Source organism: Oreochromis aureus, linkage group 14, assembly GCF_013358895.1.
Source record: "Oreochromis aureus strain Israel breed Guangdong linkage group 14, ZZ_aureus, whole genome shotgun sequence".
Lineage (NCBI taxonomy): Eukaryota > Metazoa > Chordata > Actinopteri > Cichliformes > Cichlidae > Oreochromis > Oreochromis aureus.
In genome coordinates this window covers 38,024,657-38,041,635 of record NC_052955.1, presented here as the reverse complement: position 1 = coordinate 38,041,635, position 16,979 = coordinate 38,024,657, and the positions used below count along the sequence as shown (strand labels likewise).

Genomic DNA, 16,979 nt, shown 5'->3' with positions numbered 1-16,979 from the left:
ATTATGGGGGCACTCTAAGGTGTTCCCAAGCCAGTTAACAAACCTAATCTCTCCAGTGTGTCCAGTGTGCAAATCCCTGGGAGGATTTGCATGTCCTGGGAGAAACTAGAAGGTCATAATTGTCCCACTAGTTAAGTTGTTCCTGGGTGAGATGCCAGACTATGTGCAATTTTGATGATGGAGACCTGACTCCAATAAAGAACAAGGAATACGTCTCAGGCCTGGTGGACAGGCCTTAATTTCATGAGACACTGCCCAGCACCTGCAGGAAGAGCTATAGAGGTCCATTGTATTGTGGACAGGGTCCCACATAGCAGACAGGACTGGGCTGGATCTGGTGTCAAACCCGGCACTGCTGGCTGACTTCTGGCATGGTAAGTGGTATGTCATCCAGATGTGGGCCAGGCCTGGCGTAGATGGCACTGTTTATGTGATGGCATGCCACATCTGGCCCGATTGTGGTTTGGTTTATGTGGCCCAGGCTCATTGAAAACAGGTCTGGCCCGGATCCGGCATCAAGCTGGCACTTCTGACTGACTGGTGTCATGGCAGGGTGTATGCCGCAATACTATACTGCTATGGTAGCCAATGTTTCAAATGCAGGTTTGACAGGTTTGTGAGTGTACACTTTATCCAAAATCTAGTGGTTTACTCACGTTGAACACTGCGTGGCTGTAGCTCGGGGGGTAGAGCAGGTCACCCACTGATCAGAAAGTTAGTGGTTCGATCCCTGGCTCTTCCAGTCTGCATGTCAAAAGTCTGAATGTGTGTAAATGTAGTCAGGAAGCACTCAGTTTAGAGGAAAGTGTGTGAATATGGCATGTTGTATGGAGGACTTTAAGTAATCGAGGAGATTACTGTCTGAACAGAGTTTTGTCATGTTACTTTTGCACTATTATGTTCCAGCACATGTTGTTATTACATGGCTTGATTAAGGTACACATTAGGCTGACATCTGGGGCCAGAGCTGAAACTGTTCTGGACCAGCACAGGGCCAGCAGTGTGTCTGCAACTGGCCCGTGGCTGCACACAACTTACACATGGCCCACATATCGCAAAGAATGACGGCCCTTTGGTGTCCCACATCAAGTTTGCCAGAGGTAATCCACACATGGGCCAGCACGGGACCACCAATGTGTCTGCAACTGGCCTTGTGCTGGCCCATGTGTGGATTACCTGATTACCTGTTTGGGATCTGACTCTTGGTGGCGCTGTCACTTGGTGTTCGCTCGCTCTGTGGTATAGTATCACTTCCTGTTCCTGCTCAAACACAGTGGTGTTTCTGAGTAGCTTTTCTGCTTAGCAATTTAATTTAAATCTTTTGATACATCCCTTTTTCATAGTATAATCTTAACGTGCTTCATCTGAATCACCCTTTCTGTGTACTCACTACCTAATTTATAGCCAAAGTATTCACTCACTGTCTCTTTACTGTTTCGCTAGCTTAGCTTAGCTCGTAGCCGACTCGTTAGCACCATGGCTACTTCACCTGTCCCTCCTGCACTTTCCTGCTCATTGTGTCAGATGTTTAGTTACTCCTCGGCCTCCTTTAGCAGTAATGATACCTGTAATAAATGTAGCATATTTGCAGCTCTGGAGGCCAGGATTACTGAATTGGAGACTCGGCCGCACCCTTCATTCACCCGTAGCTAGCCAGGGCCCCTGTAGCTGGTGCAGCCGAAGATAGCGTGAGGCCCCGCTAGCTGTTCCCCGGCAGACCCCAAGCAGCTGGGGAAAGAGGCGGCTGGGTGACGGTGAGGAGGAAGCATAGTCTTAAACTGAAGCCCCAGGTACACCACCAACCTGTTCATGTGTTCAACTGTTTTTCCCCACTCGGCGACACACCGCCGGGGTCAAACTCTGGTAATTGGTGATTCTGTTCTCAGACATGTGAAGCTAGAGACACCGGCAACCATAGTCAATTGTCTTCCAGGGGCCAGAGCAGGCGACATTGAAGGAAATTTAAAACTGCTGGCTAAGGGTAAACGTAAATACAGTAAGATCATAATTCACGTCGGCAGTAATGACACCCGTTACGCCAATCGGAGGTCACTAAAATCAATATTGAATCGGTGTGTAACTTTGCCAAAACAATGTCGGACTCTGTAGTTTCTCTGGTCCCTCCCCAATCAGACCAGGAGTGACATGTTTAGCCGCATGTTCTCCTTAAATTGCTGGCTGTCTGAGTGGTGTCCCAGAAACGATGTGGGCTTCATAGATAATTGGCAAACCTTCTGGAGGAAACCTGGTCTTGTTAGGAGAGACGGCATCCATCCCACTTTGGACGGAGCAGCTCTCATTTCTAGAAATATGGACAAATTTATTAAACCCCCAAAATATGACTATCCAGAGTTGGGACCAGGAAGCAGAGTTGCAGTCTTACACGCCTCTCTGCAGCTTCTCTCCTCCTGCTACCCCCAAAACCCATCTCCATTGAGACTGTGTCAGCTCCCAAAAGACAAAAACAAACCAAAACCAGCAATAAACAACTTAAACATAAAAATCACAAAGAAAGAACAATACAGTATCCACATCTGAACCAAAGAGTAAAACAGTGAAATGTGGATTATTAAATATTAGGTCTCTCTCCTCCAAGTCTCTGTTAGTACATGACTTAATAATTGATCAACAAATCGATTTACTCTGCCTTACAGAAACCTGGTTGCAGCCGGATGAGTATGTTAGTTTAAATGAATCAACACCCCGAGTCATTCTAACTACCAGAAATCTCGAAGCACAGGCCGAGGGGCGGTGTGGCAGCAATTTTTCACACCAGCCTATTAATTAACGAAAGACCAAGACAGACTTTTAATTCATTTGAAAGCCTGATGCTTAACCTTGTCCACCCCAGCTGTAAAACTCAGAAACCAGTCTTACTTGTTATCATCTATCGTCCACCTGGGCCTTACACAGAGTTTCTCTCTGATTTCTCAGACTTTTTATCTGATTTAGTGCTCAGCTCAGATAAAATAATTATTGTGGGTGATTTTAACATCCATGTAGATGCTAAAATGACAGCCTCAACATGGCATTTAATCTGTTATTAGACTCAATTGGCTTCTCTCAAAATGTAAAAGAACCCACCCACCACTTTAATCACACTCTAGATCTTGTTTTAACATATGGCATAGAAACTGAACATTTAACAGTGTTTCCTGAAAACCCTCTGCTGTCTGATCATTTCCTGATAACATTTACATTTACAATAATTGATTACACAGCAGTGGAGAGTAGACTTTATCAAAGTAGATGTCTTTCTGAAAGTGCTGTAACTAAGTTTAAGAATATAATCCACCCACTGTTATCATCTTCAATGCCCTGTACCAACATAGAGCAGAGCAGCTATCTGAACGCTACTCCAACAGAGGTCGATTATCTTGTTAATAATTTTACCTCCTCACTACGCATGCGACTCTGGATACTGTAGCTCCTGTGAAAACTAAGGCCTCAAATCCAAAGTCCCTGACTCCGTGGTATAATTCTCAAACACGTAGCCTAAAGCAGATAACTCGTAAGCTGGAGAGGAAATGGCGTGTCACAAATTTAGAGGATCATCATTTAGCCTGGAGAAATAGTTTGCTGCTTTATAAGAAAGCCCTCCGCAAAGCCAGAACATCTTACTATTCGTCACTGATTGAAGAAAATAAGAACAACCCCAGGTTTCTCTTCAGCACTGTAGCCAGGCTGACAAAAAGTCAGAGCTCTACTGAGCCAACCATCCCTTTAACGTTAACTAGTAATGACTTCATGAACTTCTTCACAAATAAAATTTTTATCATTAGAGAAAAAATTACCAATAATCATCCCACAGATGTAATATCATCTACAGCTACTCTTAGTACCATCAATGTTAAGTTAGACTCTTTTCTCCAATTGATCTTTCTGAGTTAACTTCAATAATTAATTCCTCCAAACCATCAACGTGTCTTTTAGACCCCATTCCTACAAAACTGCTCAAAGAAGTCCTGCCATTAATTAATGCTTCAATCTTAAATATGATCAACCTATCTCTAATAATCGGCTATGTACCACAGGCCTTCAAGGTGGCTGTAGTTAAACCTTTACTCAAAAAGCCATCTCTAGACCCAGCTGTCTTAGCTAATTATAGGCCAATCTCCAACCTTCCTTTCATATCAAAAATCCTTGAAAGAGTAGTTGTCAAACAGCTAACTGATCATCTGCAGAGGAATGGCTTATTTGAAGCGTTTCAGTCAGGTTTCAGAGCTCAGCACAGCACAGAAACAGCTTTAGTGAAGGTTACAAATGATCTTCTTATGGCCTCTGACAGTGGACTCATCTCTGTGCTTGTCCTGCTAGACCTCAGTGCTGCATTCGATACTGTTGACCATAATATCCTATTAGAGCGATTAGAACATGCTGTAGGTATTACAGGTACTGCACTGCAGTGGTTTGTATCATGTCTATCTAATAGACTCCAATTTGTACATGTAAATGGAGAGTCCTCTTCAGACACTAAGGTCAATTATGGTGTTCCACAGGGTTCAGTGCTAGGACCAATTCTATTTACATTATACATGCTTCCCTAGGCAACATCATTAGAAGACATAGCATAAATTTTCACTGCTATGCAGATGACACGCAGCTCTATCTATCCATGAAGCCAGGTAACACACACCAATTAGTTAAACTGCAGGAATGTCTTAAAGACATAAAGACCTGGATGGCCGCTAACTTTCTGCTTCTTAATTCAGATAAAACTGAGGTTATTGTACTCGGCCCTGAAAATCTTAGAAATATGGTATCTAAGCAGATTCTTACTCTGGATGGCATTACCTTGGCCTCCAGTAACACTGTGAGAAACCTTGAGTCATTTTTGACCAGGACATGTCCTTCAACGCACATATTAAACAAATATGTAAGACTGCTTTCTTCCATTTGCGCAACATCTCTAAAATTAGAAATATCCTGTCTCAGAGTGATGCTGAAAAACTAGTTCATGCATGTATTACTTCCAGGCTGGACTACTGTAATTCACTATTATCAGGATGTCCTAAAAACTCGCTGAAAAGCCTTCAGCTAATCCAAAATGCTGCAGCAAGAGTACTGACAGGGACTAGAAAGAGAGAGCATATTTCTCCTGTTTTGGCTTCCTTCATTGGCTTCCTGTTAAATCCAGAATTGAATTCAAAATCCTGCTCCTCACATACAAGGTCTTAAATAATCAGGCCCCATCTTATCTTAATGACCTTGTAGTACCATATCACCCTATTAGAGCACTTCGCTCTTGCACTGCAGGCCTACTTGTTGTTCCTAGAGTATTTAAAGTAGTAGAATGGGAGGAGGCAGAGCCTTCAGTTTTCAGGCCCTCTTCTGTGGAACCAACTTCCAGTTTGGATTCGGGAGACAGACACTATCTCTACTTTCAAGATTAGGCTTAAAACTTTCCTTTTGCTAAAGCATATAGTTAGGGCTGGACCAGGTGACCCTGAATCCTCCCTTAGTTATGCTGCAATAGACGTAGGCTGCCGGGATTCCCATGATGCATTGAGTTTTCCCTTCCAGTCACCTTTCTCACTCACTATGTGCTAATAGACCTCTCTGCATCGAATCATATCTGTTATTAATCTCTGTCTCTCTTCCACAGCATGTCTTTCATCCTGTTTTCCTTCTTTCACCCCAACCGTCGCAGCAGATGGCCGCCTCCCTGAGCCTGGTTCTGCCGGAGGTTTCTTCCTGTTAAAGGGAGTTTTTCCTTCCCACTGTCGCCAAAGTGCTTGCTCATAGGGGTCATATGATTGTTGGGTTTTCTCTGTATTTATTATTGTGCTATCTACTGTACAATATAAAGCGCCTTGAGGCGACTTTTGTTGTGATTTGGCGCTATATAAATAAAATTGAATTGAATTGAATTGAATTACCTCTGGAAAACCAGATCTGGGCCTGCAAAGGGCTGTCATTCTTTGCAGTATGTGGGCCATGTGTAAACACATTGTGTGGGCTATGTGGGGTTGACCCTTGGGAGTCCAATCCCCAGCTGCTTAACTCTAGAACACTATCGCTGGGTGATTTTCACCCGAGCAAATACATTTACATGATTTCTCTTTCCTACAGCTGTGAGCGTGTCGAGGAGACTGTGCCTTCACCAGGGAAGTCTAGTAAATAATTACAGTGGGGTAAATAATTATTTTAAGACCTGTTGATCAGTCAATCAATCAATCACTCCAACCAATACAGACGCTACTGATCTGAACTCATTATGTGCATAAAGCAAATAACACTGATATTGTTAAAACAATTTCAATTTTTCTGATGACAGAAAAGGATTCCCAATTCCTAATTTGCCCAGTTTGCCATGATCAGTTTTAATTGAGCTTAACTGAGAAGATAGCAGTGCTTCTATATCAGGTTCCCATTTAGCTTGTTCATTCCATGATAGAGCTTTAACTGCAGTTATGGATTGCATGGCAAACTGTGTTCATATATGATCATTTCTTAGTGTTCCTGAGTCCATGTAGTGATTTCCATGATAGAATCATGCCTGTTTTTCATGCAACACCGCCTGAGGGCATAAAGATCAGGGTGATCCAATACAGATTTTTGGCCTTGTCCCTTGTATCAGAATTTTCTCCAGATTTTCTGAAACTTTTGATAAGGTTATGTACTGCAGATGATCCACAATTTGTATTTGTAGTTTTTTTTTGCAGATTGGTAAATCTCTGCCCAGTTTACTTCTGAAAAGCTCTACCTCTCTAAGATTTTGTTTTTATATTCAATCGTGCTTTTGTCCCGGATTAAGGAATGCTGGACCTTTTCTTTATCCTCTCAAAGATGTTCTAGTGTGCATGGAAGTTTGCCCAACCAATCTAAATGTATTTTTTGGACCTGGAGAAGGCTACACGAATATGGGTGTCTGGCCCTTTGTTACAAGCTATTTAGCCCATGTACATTCATTGCAAGAGTTTGGTCTGCATTGCTGGCAATAAGTTGGACTCATTCCTGTTGGACTGTTTATAGACAGAATTTGTAGCTGTAGCAAAGTGGCAGAAGGCTTACGCTTTGGTGGCTTCAGAAAAGCAAATTAGTACATGGATAAAAGAAGAGATTTAAATGGTTTAGACTGCAATGTTATAATCAATGTGTGATTGTTATCATCATGCTTCTGTATGGGTTCTCTGCCCTGGTCTGTTGTTTTCTGTCAGATAGATCGAGGGAAGAGTTAAAGCAAAATCAGAGGACTTTTATCTTGTTGGTCAGATTATATTTATTTAAGTATTTCATAAGACCGTGGTCCACCTGTTCAGGTGTCGATCTGTAGGCCCACAAGAAAGCCCTATACAGGATGTTGATTTTGGCTCTCTGATTCAAAGGTCCTAATCTCTGATCATATAAGTCTTACCCAGTGGATAATGCAGAGTTCGCTGGGGCCAATGTGGGTGAGGGGACTCGCCCAGTAGTAACTACCACTAAATCATTCAGGTGTTTTCCCTGCTAACACTATAATAAAAAAAACCTGAGTGGCCTTGCAGGTCAAATCCTATCAATCCCACTTGTTAATGGTAGCTCACATGGCATTTGTTATTTATGGCATGATTTTAGTAGCCTGGACTAGAGAGAGGGAGGTTGGGAGGGTGAGCATAGCCAGGCCAAAAGATGCATGCATCCCCTTGTTCCCAGTTGATTTTAATCATCCAATGAGAAAGCAGCTGGGCAACCAGAGGAAGTTTTCATTATCACTATAAATAAATATATTAGACATCCATCCATCCATCCATCTTCATCCGCTTTATCCGAGGCTGGGTCGCGGGGGGGGCAGCAGCCTAAGCAGAGAAGCCCAGACCTCCCTCTCCCCAGCCACCTCCTCCAGCTTATCCGAGGGAACACCAAGGCGTTCCCAGGCCAGCCGAGAGATATAATCTCTCCAGCGTGTCCTGGGTCTGCCCTGGGGCCTCCTCCCGGTGGGACATGCCCGGAACACCTCACCCAGGAGGCGCCCAGGAGGCATCCTTGTCAGATGCCCGAACCACCTCAACTGGCTCCTTTCGATGTGGAGGAGCAGCGGCTCTACTCTGAGCCCCTCCCGGATGGCCGAACTTCTCACCCTATCTCTAAGGGAGAGGCCAGCCACCCTTCGGAGGAAGCTCATTTCTGCCGCTTGTATCCGCGATCTCGTTCTTTCGGTCACTACCCACAGCTCGTGGCCATAGGTGAGGGTAGGGACGTAGATCGACCGGTAAATTGAGAGCTTCGCTTTTACACTCAGCTCCCTCTTCACCACGACGGACCGGTGCAGCGTCCGCATCACTGCAGCCGCAGCACCAATCCGTCTGTCGATCTCCGGCTCCCTTCTCCCGTCACTCGCGAACAAGACCCCGAGACTTGAACTCCTCCACTTGGGGCAGGAACTCATCCCCGACCCGGAGTATATTAGACATGATATATATAAATAATATATATATTATTTATATGCAACAGTCAGTATATAATTAACCCTCGGTTAAAATCACATAGAAATGATGGTTCTGTGTTTAACAATAACAATACTTAATGCTCTTTTTCTGATTTAGGATTATGTGTTTAATGAGTTGGCAACACCGTTTTTGTCTTCATCCTTTCCTCCAGAACACACAAAACTGCCAAGGTTGAAGCTGGCTCATGTGCACACACACACACACACACACACACACACACACACACACACACACACACACACACACACACACAAAGCTCAGAACAGTAATTTCCACTACTCAAATTACATTTAACATTTATGTATTAATTAAACTTATATCTTAAGTTATCTTTTATTAATAACAGATTCGCCTTATTATTACGAAATAGAGAAAAGCTCTGTTTTTGTACTTCACAATTTAATAAAAGGTTTAAATAATCATTAGTGTTGTTTAGAAAATGTAGAGAATACTCTAAAGATCTTTTCTTGTCTTCACTGTAAGATGTCTGTCTCTGGCTGCCTTTCGAAGCAGCTGAGCTCCGTGATGGACAGCTGAGGACAGATCATTTCTTAGTGGCCTTCGGGAGCTTTCTGCTCCACCGCCTTCATCCGTCTCTAAGCTAAAAAGTAAACTTTTGCTGAAGTGCTTCTTTATGAAGAAGAACATCCTCTCTGTGTCCCCTTGGTACTTCCCTTCAGGGAGTGTCCACTCCAGCATTATTGCTGAATTACAATTTTGTGCCTGAATGTCTGTCTCGGAGCAGGGTTTGTCTGTCAGTGCTTTGCTCTGTTATTACCTTGCACACAGATGAGCTGATTAATCAAGCTACTCCCACTTTGCTCTTCCTGACCTGAAAAGTCAAGAAGAAATTAACAGCCTGATATTTATTTTCCCCATCCACTCTCTTCATAACAGAGAGTCTCTGGGTTGTTCTGCTGTGGTCCCTGTTTGGACCTCTTGATTAAGGGTTAGTGATGCAATGATGCTGTTGTAATTTATTTCAGTCCCATGGCAGTACAGTCATAAGAAATGCAAACAGAGAAGATATTAGCTGAGAGCTTGAAGTCATCATGAGTGTCAACAAAAGAGATAACAAAATCAACTGATAAAGTAAGAGATATAAGAGACTGTGGTGTTTGAATTTGGAAGAATTATCAATTATAAATATTTAGACTATTAATTTTTAAGGTGTAACAGTAAAAAGGGTAAAAGGTGTGTTTGTGTGTGGGTGTGAGTTTTGAAAAATGTTTTGTTTTTGTTTTTTAATTACAGACTGGTTGCAGATTGCTATGAGCTGCTGTGGTTCCAATATATTTGCAGTAAATATAAACTAGAGGTTTTACAGATTGAATAAGCAGGCTACATAGCAGAAACCGACATATGTACATTGTTACTGCTTCTGAACATAAGATACATAAATTATTATTCAACAGCACTGGTAATGTTTTAATAGAAAGAATAAATATCTCAATTTAAATGTGAGTTAATTCTTTACTCAGTCCTGTCTAAGCTTGATTCCAAAGGGAGAGTGAGACAGAGAGCACTTCAATTGTACAGCGCAGATTCTCTCCCTTTTCCTCTGACACTTCAAATTATCTTTAAGGACCAGAAATATGTGGGGCTCTGCTCTAAATATTTGGGGTGCGGACTCACTGAAAAGCTACAGGGTGCACAGGGGTGTAATGGTTAGCACTGTCACCTTAGCTAGCAGATTCCTTCCTAAGGTTCCCAGCTGGTGCCTTTCTGTAGGAAGTTTGCATATTCTCATTTGTCTAGCCTTTCTTTCCCTCTGGGTTTCCTCCCTTTAGATTTCCTGCAGTTGAAGGTAATGCAAGTTCAGGTTAACTGTGGTCTCTAAACTAGCCATGGAAATGAAGGAGATGAAGTGCCTAAAGTTTATAGAATAAAGACCTGTAAAAAAGTATGTATAAATGTGGTTTGTAATTTAAAGTGCTTAGAAGAACGCTATATGAATGTTACCACTATACAGAACTATATTTCTTTAGATATAAATTAGCATTTGTTTATGAAAAGTATAACATTGTTGTTTAGAGGCCCTTTGTTAATGCTTTCATATTTCTACATTAATAAACTATTATGAACCAGCTAATCAAAACATTTTTCATAGTCAATTAAATCGCTCACACAAAAACCTAAAGTCTTTCTGTTTACTTGCTGACTTGATGACAGTTTAACTGACACAACACTTCATAAATGTCTGCACTCTTAACCCCCATTATTTTTATGCAAAGAGGTATATTTAAAGAACTATTATAAGATCTATTCTTACCTGGACTCTGCATGGTGGTGATGATGGTGGTGGTTGTGATAGTGGTGGTGGTTGTCTCCTCTTCATCACTTCCTGCCCCTGCACCCTTTTCCCTTGCAGCAGTATCACTGGAGGTGATAATGGTAGAATGTTTTGGGCCTTTCAAAACCCTGCTGGTAACTGGAAGAAGTGCACTGGAGAGAGAAGTTGTTGCTAATGCATGTATGGAAAGGGTTGCTTGCATGTTGGAGCTTTCAGGAGTCTCATCTGAAATCCTTTCATCGCTGTTATCCAGTGTTCTCCTGGATGGTGATGTGGAAATCTGAGAGCTTGATCCTCCACTGTCTTCAAGGTACTTTGCCTGACCACGAGGGCCTGGGTGGGCCTGGTGTTGGGGCGGGTTCCGGTAGAGTGGGTGATGATTCAGGATGTTGATTGGCGGTGCAGTGGTGACCACAGGGAGCCTCCTGTCTGTGTCCTGGGTGGTAGGGTAAAGGTTGGGAATGCCCCCAGGAGTGATGGAGAGACTATCCTCAGAGGCAAAGGCTGCAGAGAATGACAGAAAATCATAGATGGATGGTGTTTCATATCACAGACTTAATCATCACTTGGCCAAGTAGATGCAGGAATTCCACGCTTTACTTTCCTGCTTGTTGCTCTAGTTCTGAACCTCTCCATCCACAGCCATTATGACACTTCTAGCACCAATGTCAGATGGTTAGTGACTGAGAATGGTGCAAATGAAAGCCTTTGAGCCAAAGAATAAAAAAGAAAATATTCTACTAATAATAAAAGCCATAACATCATAAAATAACACTTTCTTTTACTGTCAAACATTTTGTTTGACAGTAAAAGAAAGTGTTAGTTATTAATTTTTATTTTGGGGGCATTGATTTAAAAGTTTAGACTTACTGAAAAAAGAGATGAAAATGATTTAAATCATTTATATTTTTTCACTGCCTATTTTACATCTTAGCCTCTTGAGACATTGCATCCTCATATAGGAACATTGCATTCTTAGTTTTTGCACCTTACAGATAATTCTTCTTAATGAAGTGCTTCATATTTTATTAAACAATGGTGACTTTATTTTGTGGTAAATACACCCATTGTTGTCCTCGTATGATATCAACTTAAAAAAAACAAAAAAACAATGATAGTGCATAGTTTTTATAATTGCAAGGTCCAAATAATCCAAATATGTAGAAGAAATGAAAAAATGAGTCTCAGGGGGTTAAAATCAAGACTAACATTATAAAGACATGATGGATTTAACCCTTATAGCAACTTTTATTAATTCCCTTCAAAGATGGAACAAGGTTTTGTGCTATTATTTCAGTGCTGTTATATGGTTCTGTTGTAAATATTTTACTTTGGAGAAGGTGGTTTAAAAGGTAGAATATTCAGTTTGTGATTCGCATGTTTTCATTTCTTATTATGTGTTGACTGTTTTGTACAGTTTTTTTTATTTTGTTTTACTTAGTTTACTTTTATAGTGTGAACTTCAATTTTTTTGTTATGTTGTAAAAGGAATATTCTGCTGGACTACATGCTTCTCTGAAACAAGTCTGGCTAATTGACACAAGTGAGTAGTAGCATGATCGAACTAAATGGTATTCACACGCATCTGATCGAAGCATCAGAGAGCAAACTGGAGTTCCTGCCCAAGGATATTTGGCATGCAGACTGGAGCAGATGGGGGTCAAACCACTAACCTTCCAATTAGTAGGTGACTGAGTAGAGGAATCTCCCTGGCAATCTCTCCCTGGAAATGTCAAAGAGATATTCTGCGTGCACATTGTGAATAAACCTCCGGTCTTTCATAATAAATTCATGTGAGGCAAGTGTGCTAGGCAAGCTGTCACTGGTTTAGCTTTCGCTGCTCTGAGATCAGTTGCCAGCTGTGCTTTGTATGGAAACACAGCTACTATTAGCAAGTAAACAAGCTTCAAAGATTAAGCTTTCCTCCTGCTCACCACCTTGGTCAACATGTGTGATGTAGAGAAGAACTGAAGAAGCTTCTCCTATGAGAAGTGAAATGTCTTCAAGAAACTCAAAGAAGTCCAGTCGCTTTCTTTCAAAACTCCTTAGACCAGCGGTCCCCAACCTTTTTTGCACCACGGACCGGTTTATGTCCAACAATATTTTCACAGACTGGCCTTTAAGGTGTCACGGATAAATACAACAAAATAAAACCAGTACTGGCACCGAAAAAAAGAAGATTTATCCATAACACATGGGAAACGACCCAGGGAAACAGAGTTAATGGAATTTCCCTATACTAGATTTCTTGGCTATGGGTGTGTAAGCACAATGATTAAATGATTAAACGATGCAAATGATTACATTTGTATGATCTCTACAGTCAGAAAAAGACAAAAAGACTATTCATGGCTCAAATGTTCTGTAAGACAATTTCAAAATGCTGTGTAATTGTAATTGTAAACATGTTTTATTTCACAAAGGTGCAGTGATTTTGATAGCTTAACTTCATATCGCAGAATTAAACTGAAATGCAGTCCCCCTCTTTATGTCTTTACTCTGTCCAAAGCGGTGCATCCTGACATCCAGGCAGCGAGGGCCCGTCACATGCTTTTGGATGGAGACAATAACATTTATTCATATATGACTGCAAATTCATACCATTTTTTAAAGCTATTAAGTCAGACTTGCTCTCAACACTTATTTATGTGGAGCAGTGCATTAGTGTAGTGAGTCAATTGGCAAATGGGAAAGTTCTTTTAAAAAGCCCAACTGTACAACCCAAAGAGTTCTCATAAATTGTTCACATTAGTGGATTCTACCCTCGCTATCATCCTCGTAATAAGCCTTAATGTTCGTTCCTGAGGAGATTTGATGAGCCGCTATAATTCTCCCAATGTAATGATTAGTGCTGCCCTCCCAAGTGCACCTGTGAGATCTAATCTGAGACCACTTCAGGAGGCTATCATCCACTGAGGGAAGTCTTATGTTTCCTTAACAATGCTTCATTTCCACCATAATAACTCCCACTCTCTGCCAGCTAATAGCTATCTGCCTCAAACAATCAGGCTTTATTGTAGCTGTGCCACTTTCCTCCCTGCAACTCACTTGTCAAACATGTGCACAGCTCTTTGCACACAATTGAGTAGATTTGAAAGTAACAAAGAAAATAAAGGAAAATAAAGAATCTTAAGTCAACTGACTGAACATCTGCAGCTTGCTGCTACAAAGTCTATAATGTAATGGATATGCTTGTGTTTTATTTGGGCAATTATTTAAAAAAATTTAGTTGTGCATTGGAATATTACAGATACAGAAGGATTTGAAATCTATAAAAATACATAAGTATACTGACGGGTATATGCCAACCTAAAATCAATATTTTGTATATATTTTGTATATATATATATATATATATATATACACATATATATTTATAAATATATAGATATGATTCAAACCACTGCTGCACAATAACTTTAATGTCTATGGCAAACTCTGATCTCTGTAATAAAATATTATGGTCAGCAGTATCAAAAGCTGAACTGAGGTGTAGCTGGATAAGTATGTCAAAGGCCATAAGAAGATGATAACTGTTACAAATACTATTTCCATACTGTGTTGAGTTTCCAAAACATGACTAAAACTCTTGAGATGAACCATTCCTCTGCAGAGGATCACTTAGCTTTTATACAACTACTCTTTTAAGAATTTTTGACATGAAATGTTGCTGACCTATAGTTAGCTAAGACAGTTAGGTCAAGTGATCCCATATGGAAAAGATATATATAAATCTTATAAAGTTTGTATCTGTCTTGTGTGAAACTTGTATGAAAAGCATACAAGAGTGAAAACAGATAAAAGATCCCTTGAAAAGTTATATAAATGAAACTTGTATGTTTTGAATACTTACTAAAACAATATATGAATGTAATGAGAAAGTGGCCACTTTCATGAGTAAATCATATAAGCCTATGATTCACTATTTGAAGTAGGCCACATCTTATGTCTTTTAAGTCTTTTATAAGTTTTTTTCTATTTCTTTTCCATATGGGATGGTTTTTTAAAGGATTGGTTAAATTGCTTCCATTTTAAGGCCTGTGGTACTATTAACCCTCTGGGGACTCGCCGGTGCGTCAAAATCACAAGACCAATTGAAGACGACACGGCAACAAGATGCAGCGACCCAGAATCTCTATTTCAACTTGGGTCGAAAGTGCGGACCTCAAACTATATACCAGTTTTTAAATTGTGTCAATAGGCCCAGTAAAGGCCTATCCAGAATTGTGATTAAAAAAATACACGCAATGTTTTTTTCCTGAACAAAACAGTAGTGTTTACAGCGGGAAGAAACGGTAAAAACTGCGTTTTCTAAGGACAGCGCTAGCAAACACTCTCCGCTTGAGAGTGAAAAAGGAAAAAAACACCCCTTCCCTATTGGCGTTCAAGTGTACCATGTCATGTCAACCAATCAAAAAATGATATGGCAACATGTGGCACTTGGTTGTTTAGGAAGAGGGGGAAGTTTTAGGAGTGACACCGGCGAGTGAGAGCGGACGAGCAAAAGAAAGAGAGATAGCAAGTTTTCATATGTGAGACATTAGTGACGTTTAGCGTGTTTGTAGGCTATAGTTAGTGTGTAGTGTAGTCATTGTTTTGTTTTGTGTGTTAGTTATAATAGTGAATGTCACATTTGCTCCAAAAAAGCCACCGAAGGCAGATTCCAGTGTAAACACTGTTCCCACATGGAAAACAGGACTGATACACCTCCTGCAGTCAGACCTGCAGGGTTTAGGCCTGTGGTATTCTCCTCTGTCTTATAGTGGACAGAAACAATTTTTTTGGAGTAGCACAAATAATTTGTGTGCCTTCTTATTTGATGCAGCCAACCTGATTGTTCTGTAAATAGTTTTAAATGGTTATATTAAAAAAACGCCTGAGGCCTTGGCTGCATTTTTAGGTAAATGGTACCATATAACTTTGTTGTTTGCAAAACTTGTGCATAATTTTTAGAAATGTACAATTTCTATTTGAATTTCAGGTTATGAAAATGATTCGTTAAACATGTTTGTGGGTTTTACAGTAAAAAATATAATTTTTTTCTACTCGGATTTTAAATTTTTTGTCTGAATTTAGATCAATTGTGCTAATATAGTATATCAAAATGAAAAAATAACTCCAATTTCCGATATTTGAGGTTGTGCTGAAAATAATGATACCAAACAAGGCAAGATAAAAAGTTTTTAAAGGTGAAATATAGAGGTAAAATCAAAAGTAGTCAAAAACGGCCAATTATACCCTGGACCCCAGAGGGTTAATTAGAGAAACACTGATCACAATTAAGATCGAAGCATTAGTAAGTAAGTAAGTAAGTAAAGTTTATTTATATAGCACCTTTCACAGACATATGTCACAAAGTGCTTTACAAGGTAAAAACATAATACAGTCATAAAATACATCGTAAAAACCCTGGTCTAATTAAAAGCTTTTTGAAATAAAAATGTCTTTAGCTGCTTTTTGAAGGTCTCCACTGAGTCCAAACCCGGTCCCCTCAGTTTTTAAAACGAGTGTGGGGGACCACTAAAAGGTTTGGTTTGATGACCTCAGGTTACGAGTGGAGGTATGTGTACGAATCAAATCAGCAATGTAGGGGGGGGGGCCTGTCTCTGTAATGCTCTAAAAGTTAAAACTAGAATTTTAAAATGGAACCTGAATCTGATTGGTAGCCAGTGCAGCGACTTTAAAACAGGAGTCATATGAGCACCCTTGTTCCAGTGGGTCAGTAGCCTCGCTGCAGAGTTTTGAACAACCTGTAGGCGGGCTAGCCCTTTCATGTTTAGACAAGTAAACAGGCTGTTACAGTCGTCAAGTCTTGTAGAGATAAAAGCATGTATTATCATCTCGAGCTCACTTGTTGACACGATGGATCTAAGTTTAGAAATGTTCCTCAAGTGAAAAAAGCAGGTTCTTACTATCTGATTTAAATTTCCCTCCAAAGAAAAAGCTTCATCAAAAATAACACCCAGGTTTCTAAGGTTATGTTTCTGTGAGGAACCTAAGTCACCCAGTTGCCGTTTAATATCGGGTATTGCACTGCCTGGTGCAATAATCAAAGTTTCTGTTTTGGCCGGGTTTAGCTGTAAGCAATTATTGTTCAACCATTGTTTAATGTTGGTTAAACAGTCAATCAGATTGGAAAGCTTATGAGCTTCAGCAGGCTTAAAAGAATAATATAGCTGAATATCGTCAGCAAAAAGATGATAAGATACTTAAGGAAACTGCTGTATTATCTGGCTGAAAGGAAGGATGTATATTAA

At 40.5% G+C, this 16,979-nt stretch overlaps 1 protein-coding gene across 1 annotated transcript in view; it reads right to left on the bottom strand.

Moving 5' to 3' along the window:
• Window positions 1-13,239, bottom strand: part of sez6b (seizure related 6 homolog b) — a 173,944-nt gene extending 160,705 nt beyond the window's left edge. The window contains exons 1-2 of the mRNA XM_039622408.1: window positions 13,221-13,239; window positions 10,702-11,226 (exon numbers count right to left, since the gene is read on the bottom strand). Coding sequence (XP_039478342.1) covers window positions 10,702-11,226; window positions 13,221-13,239 — 544 coding nt within the window. The remainder of the gene's footprint in view (window positions 1-10,701; window positions 11,227-13,220) is intronic.
• Window positions 13,240-16,979: the final 3,740 nt, after the last annotated feature.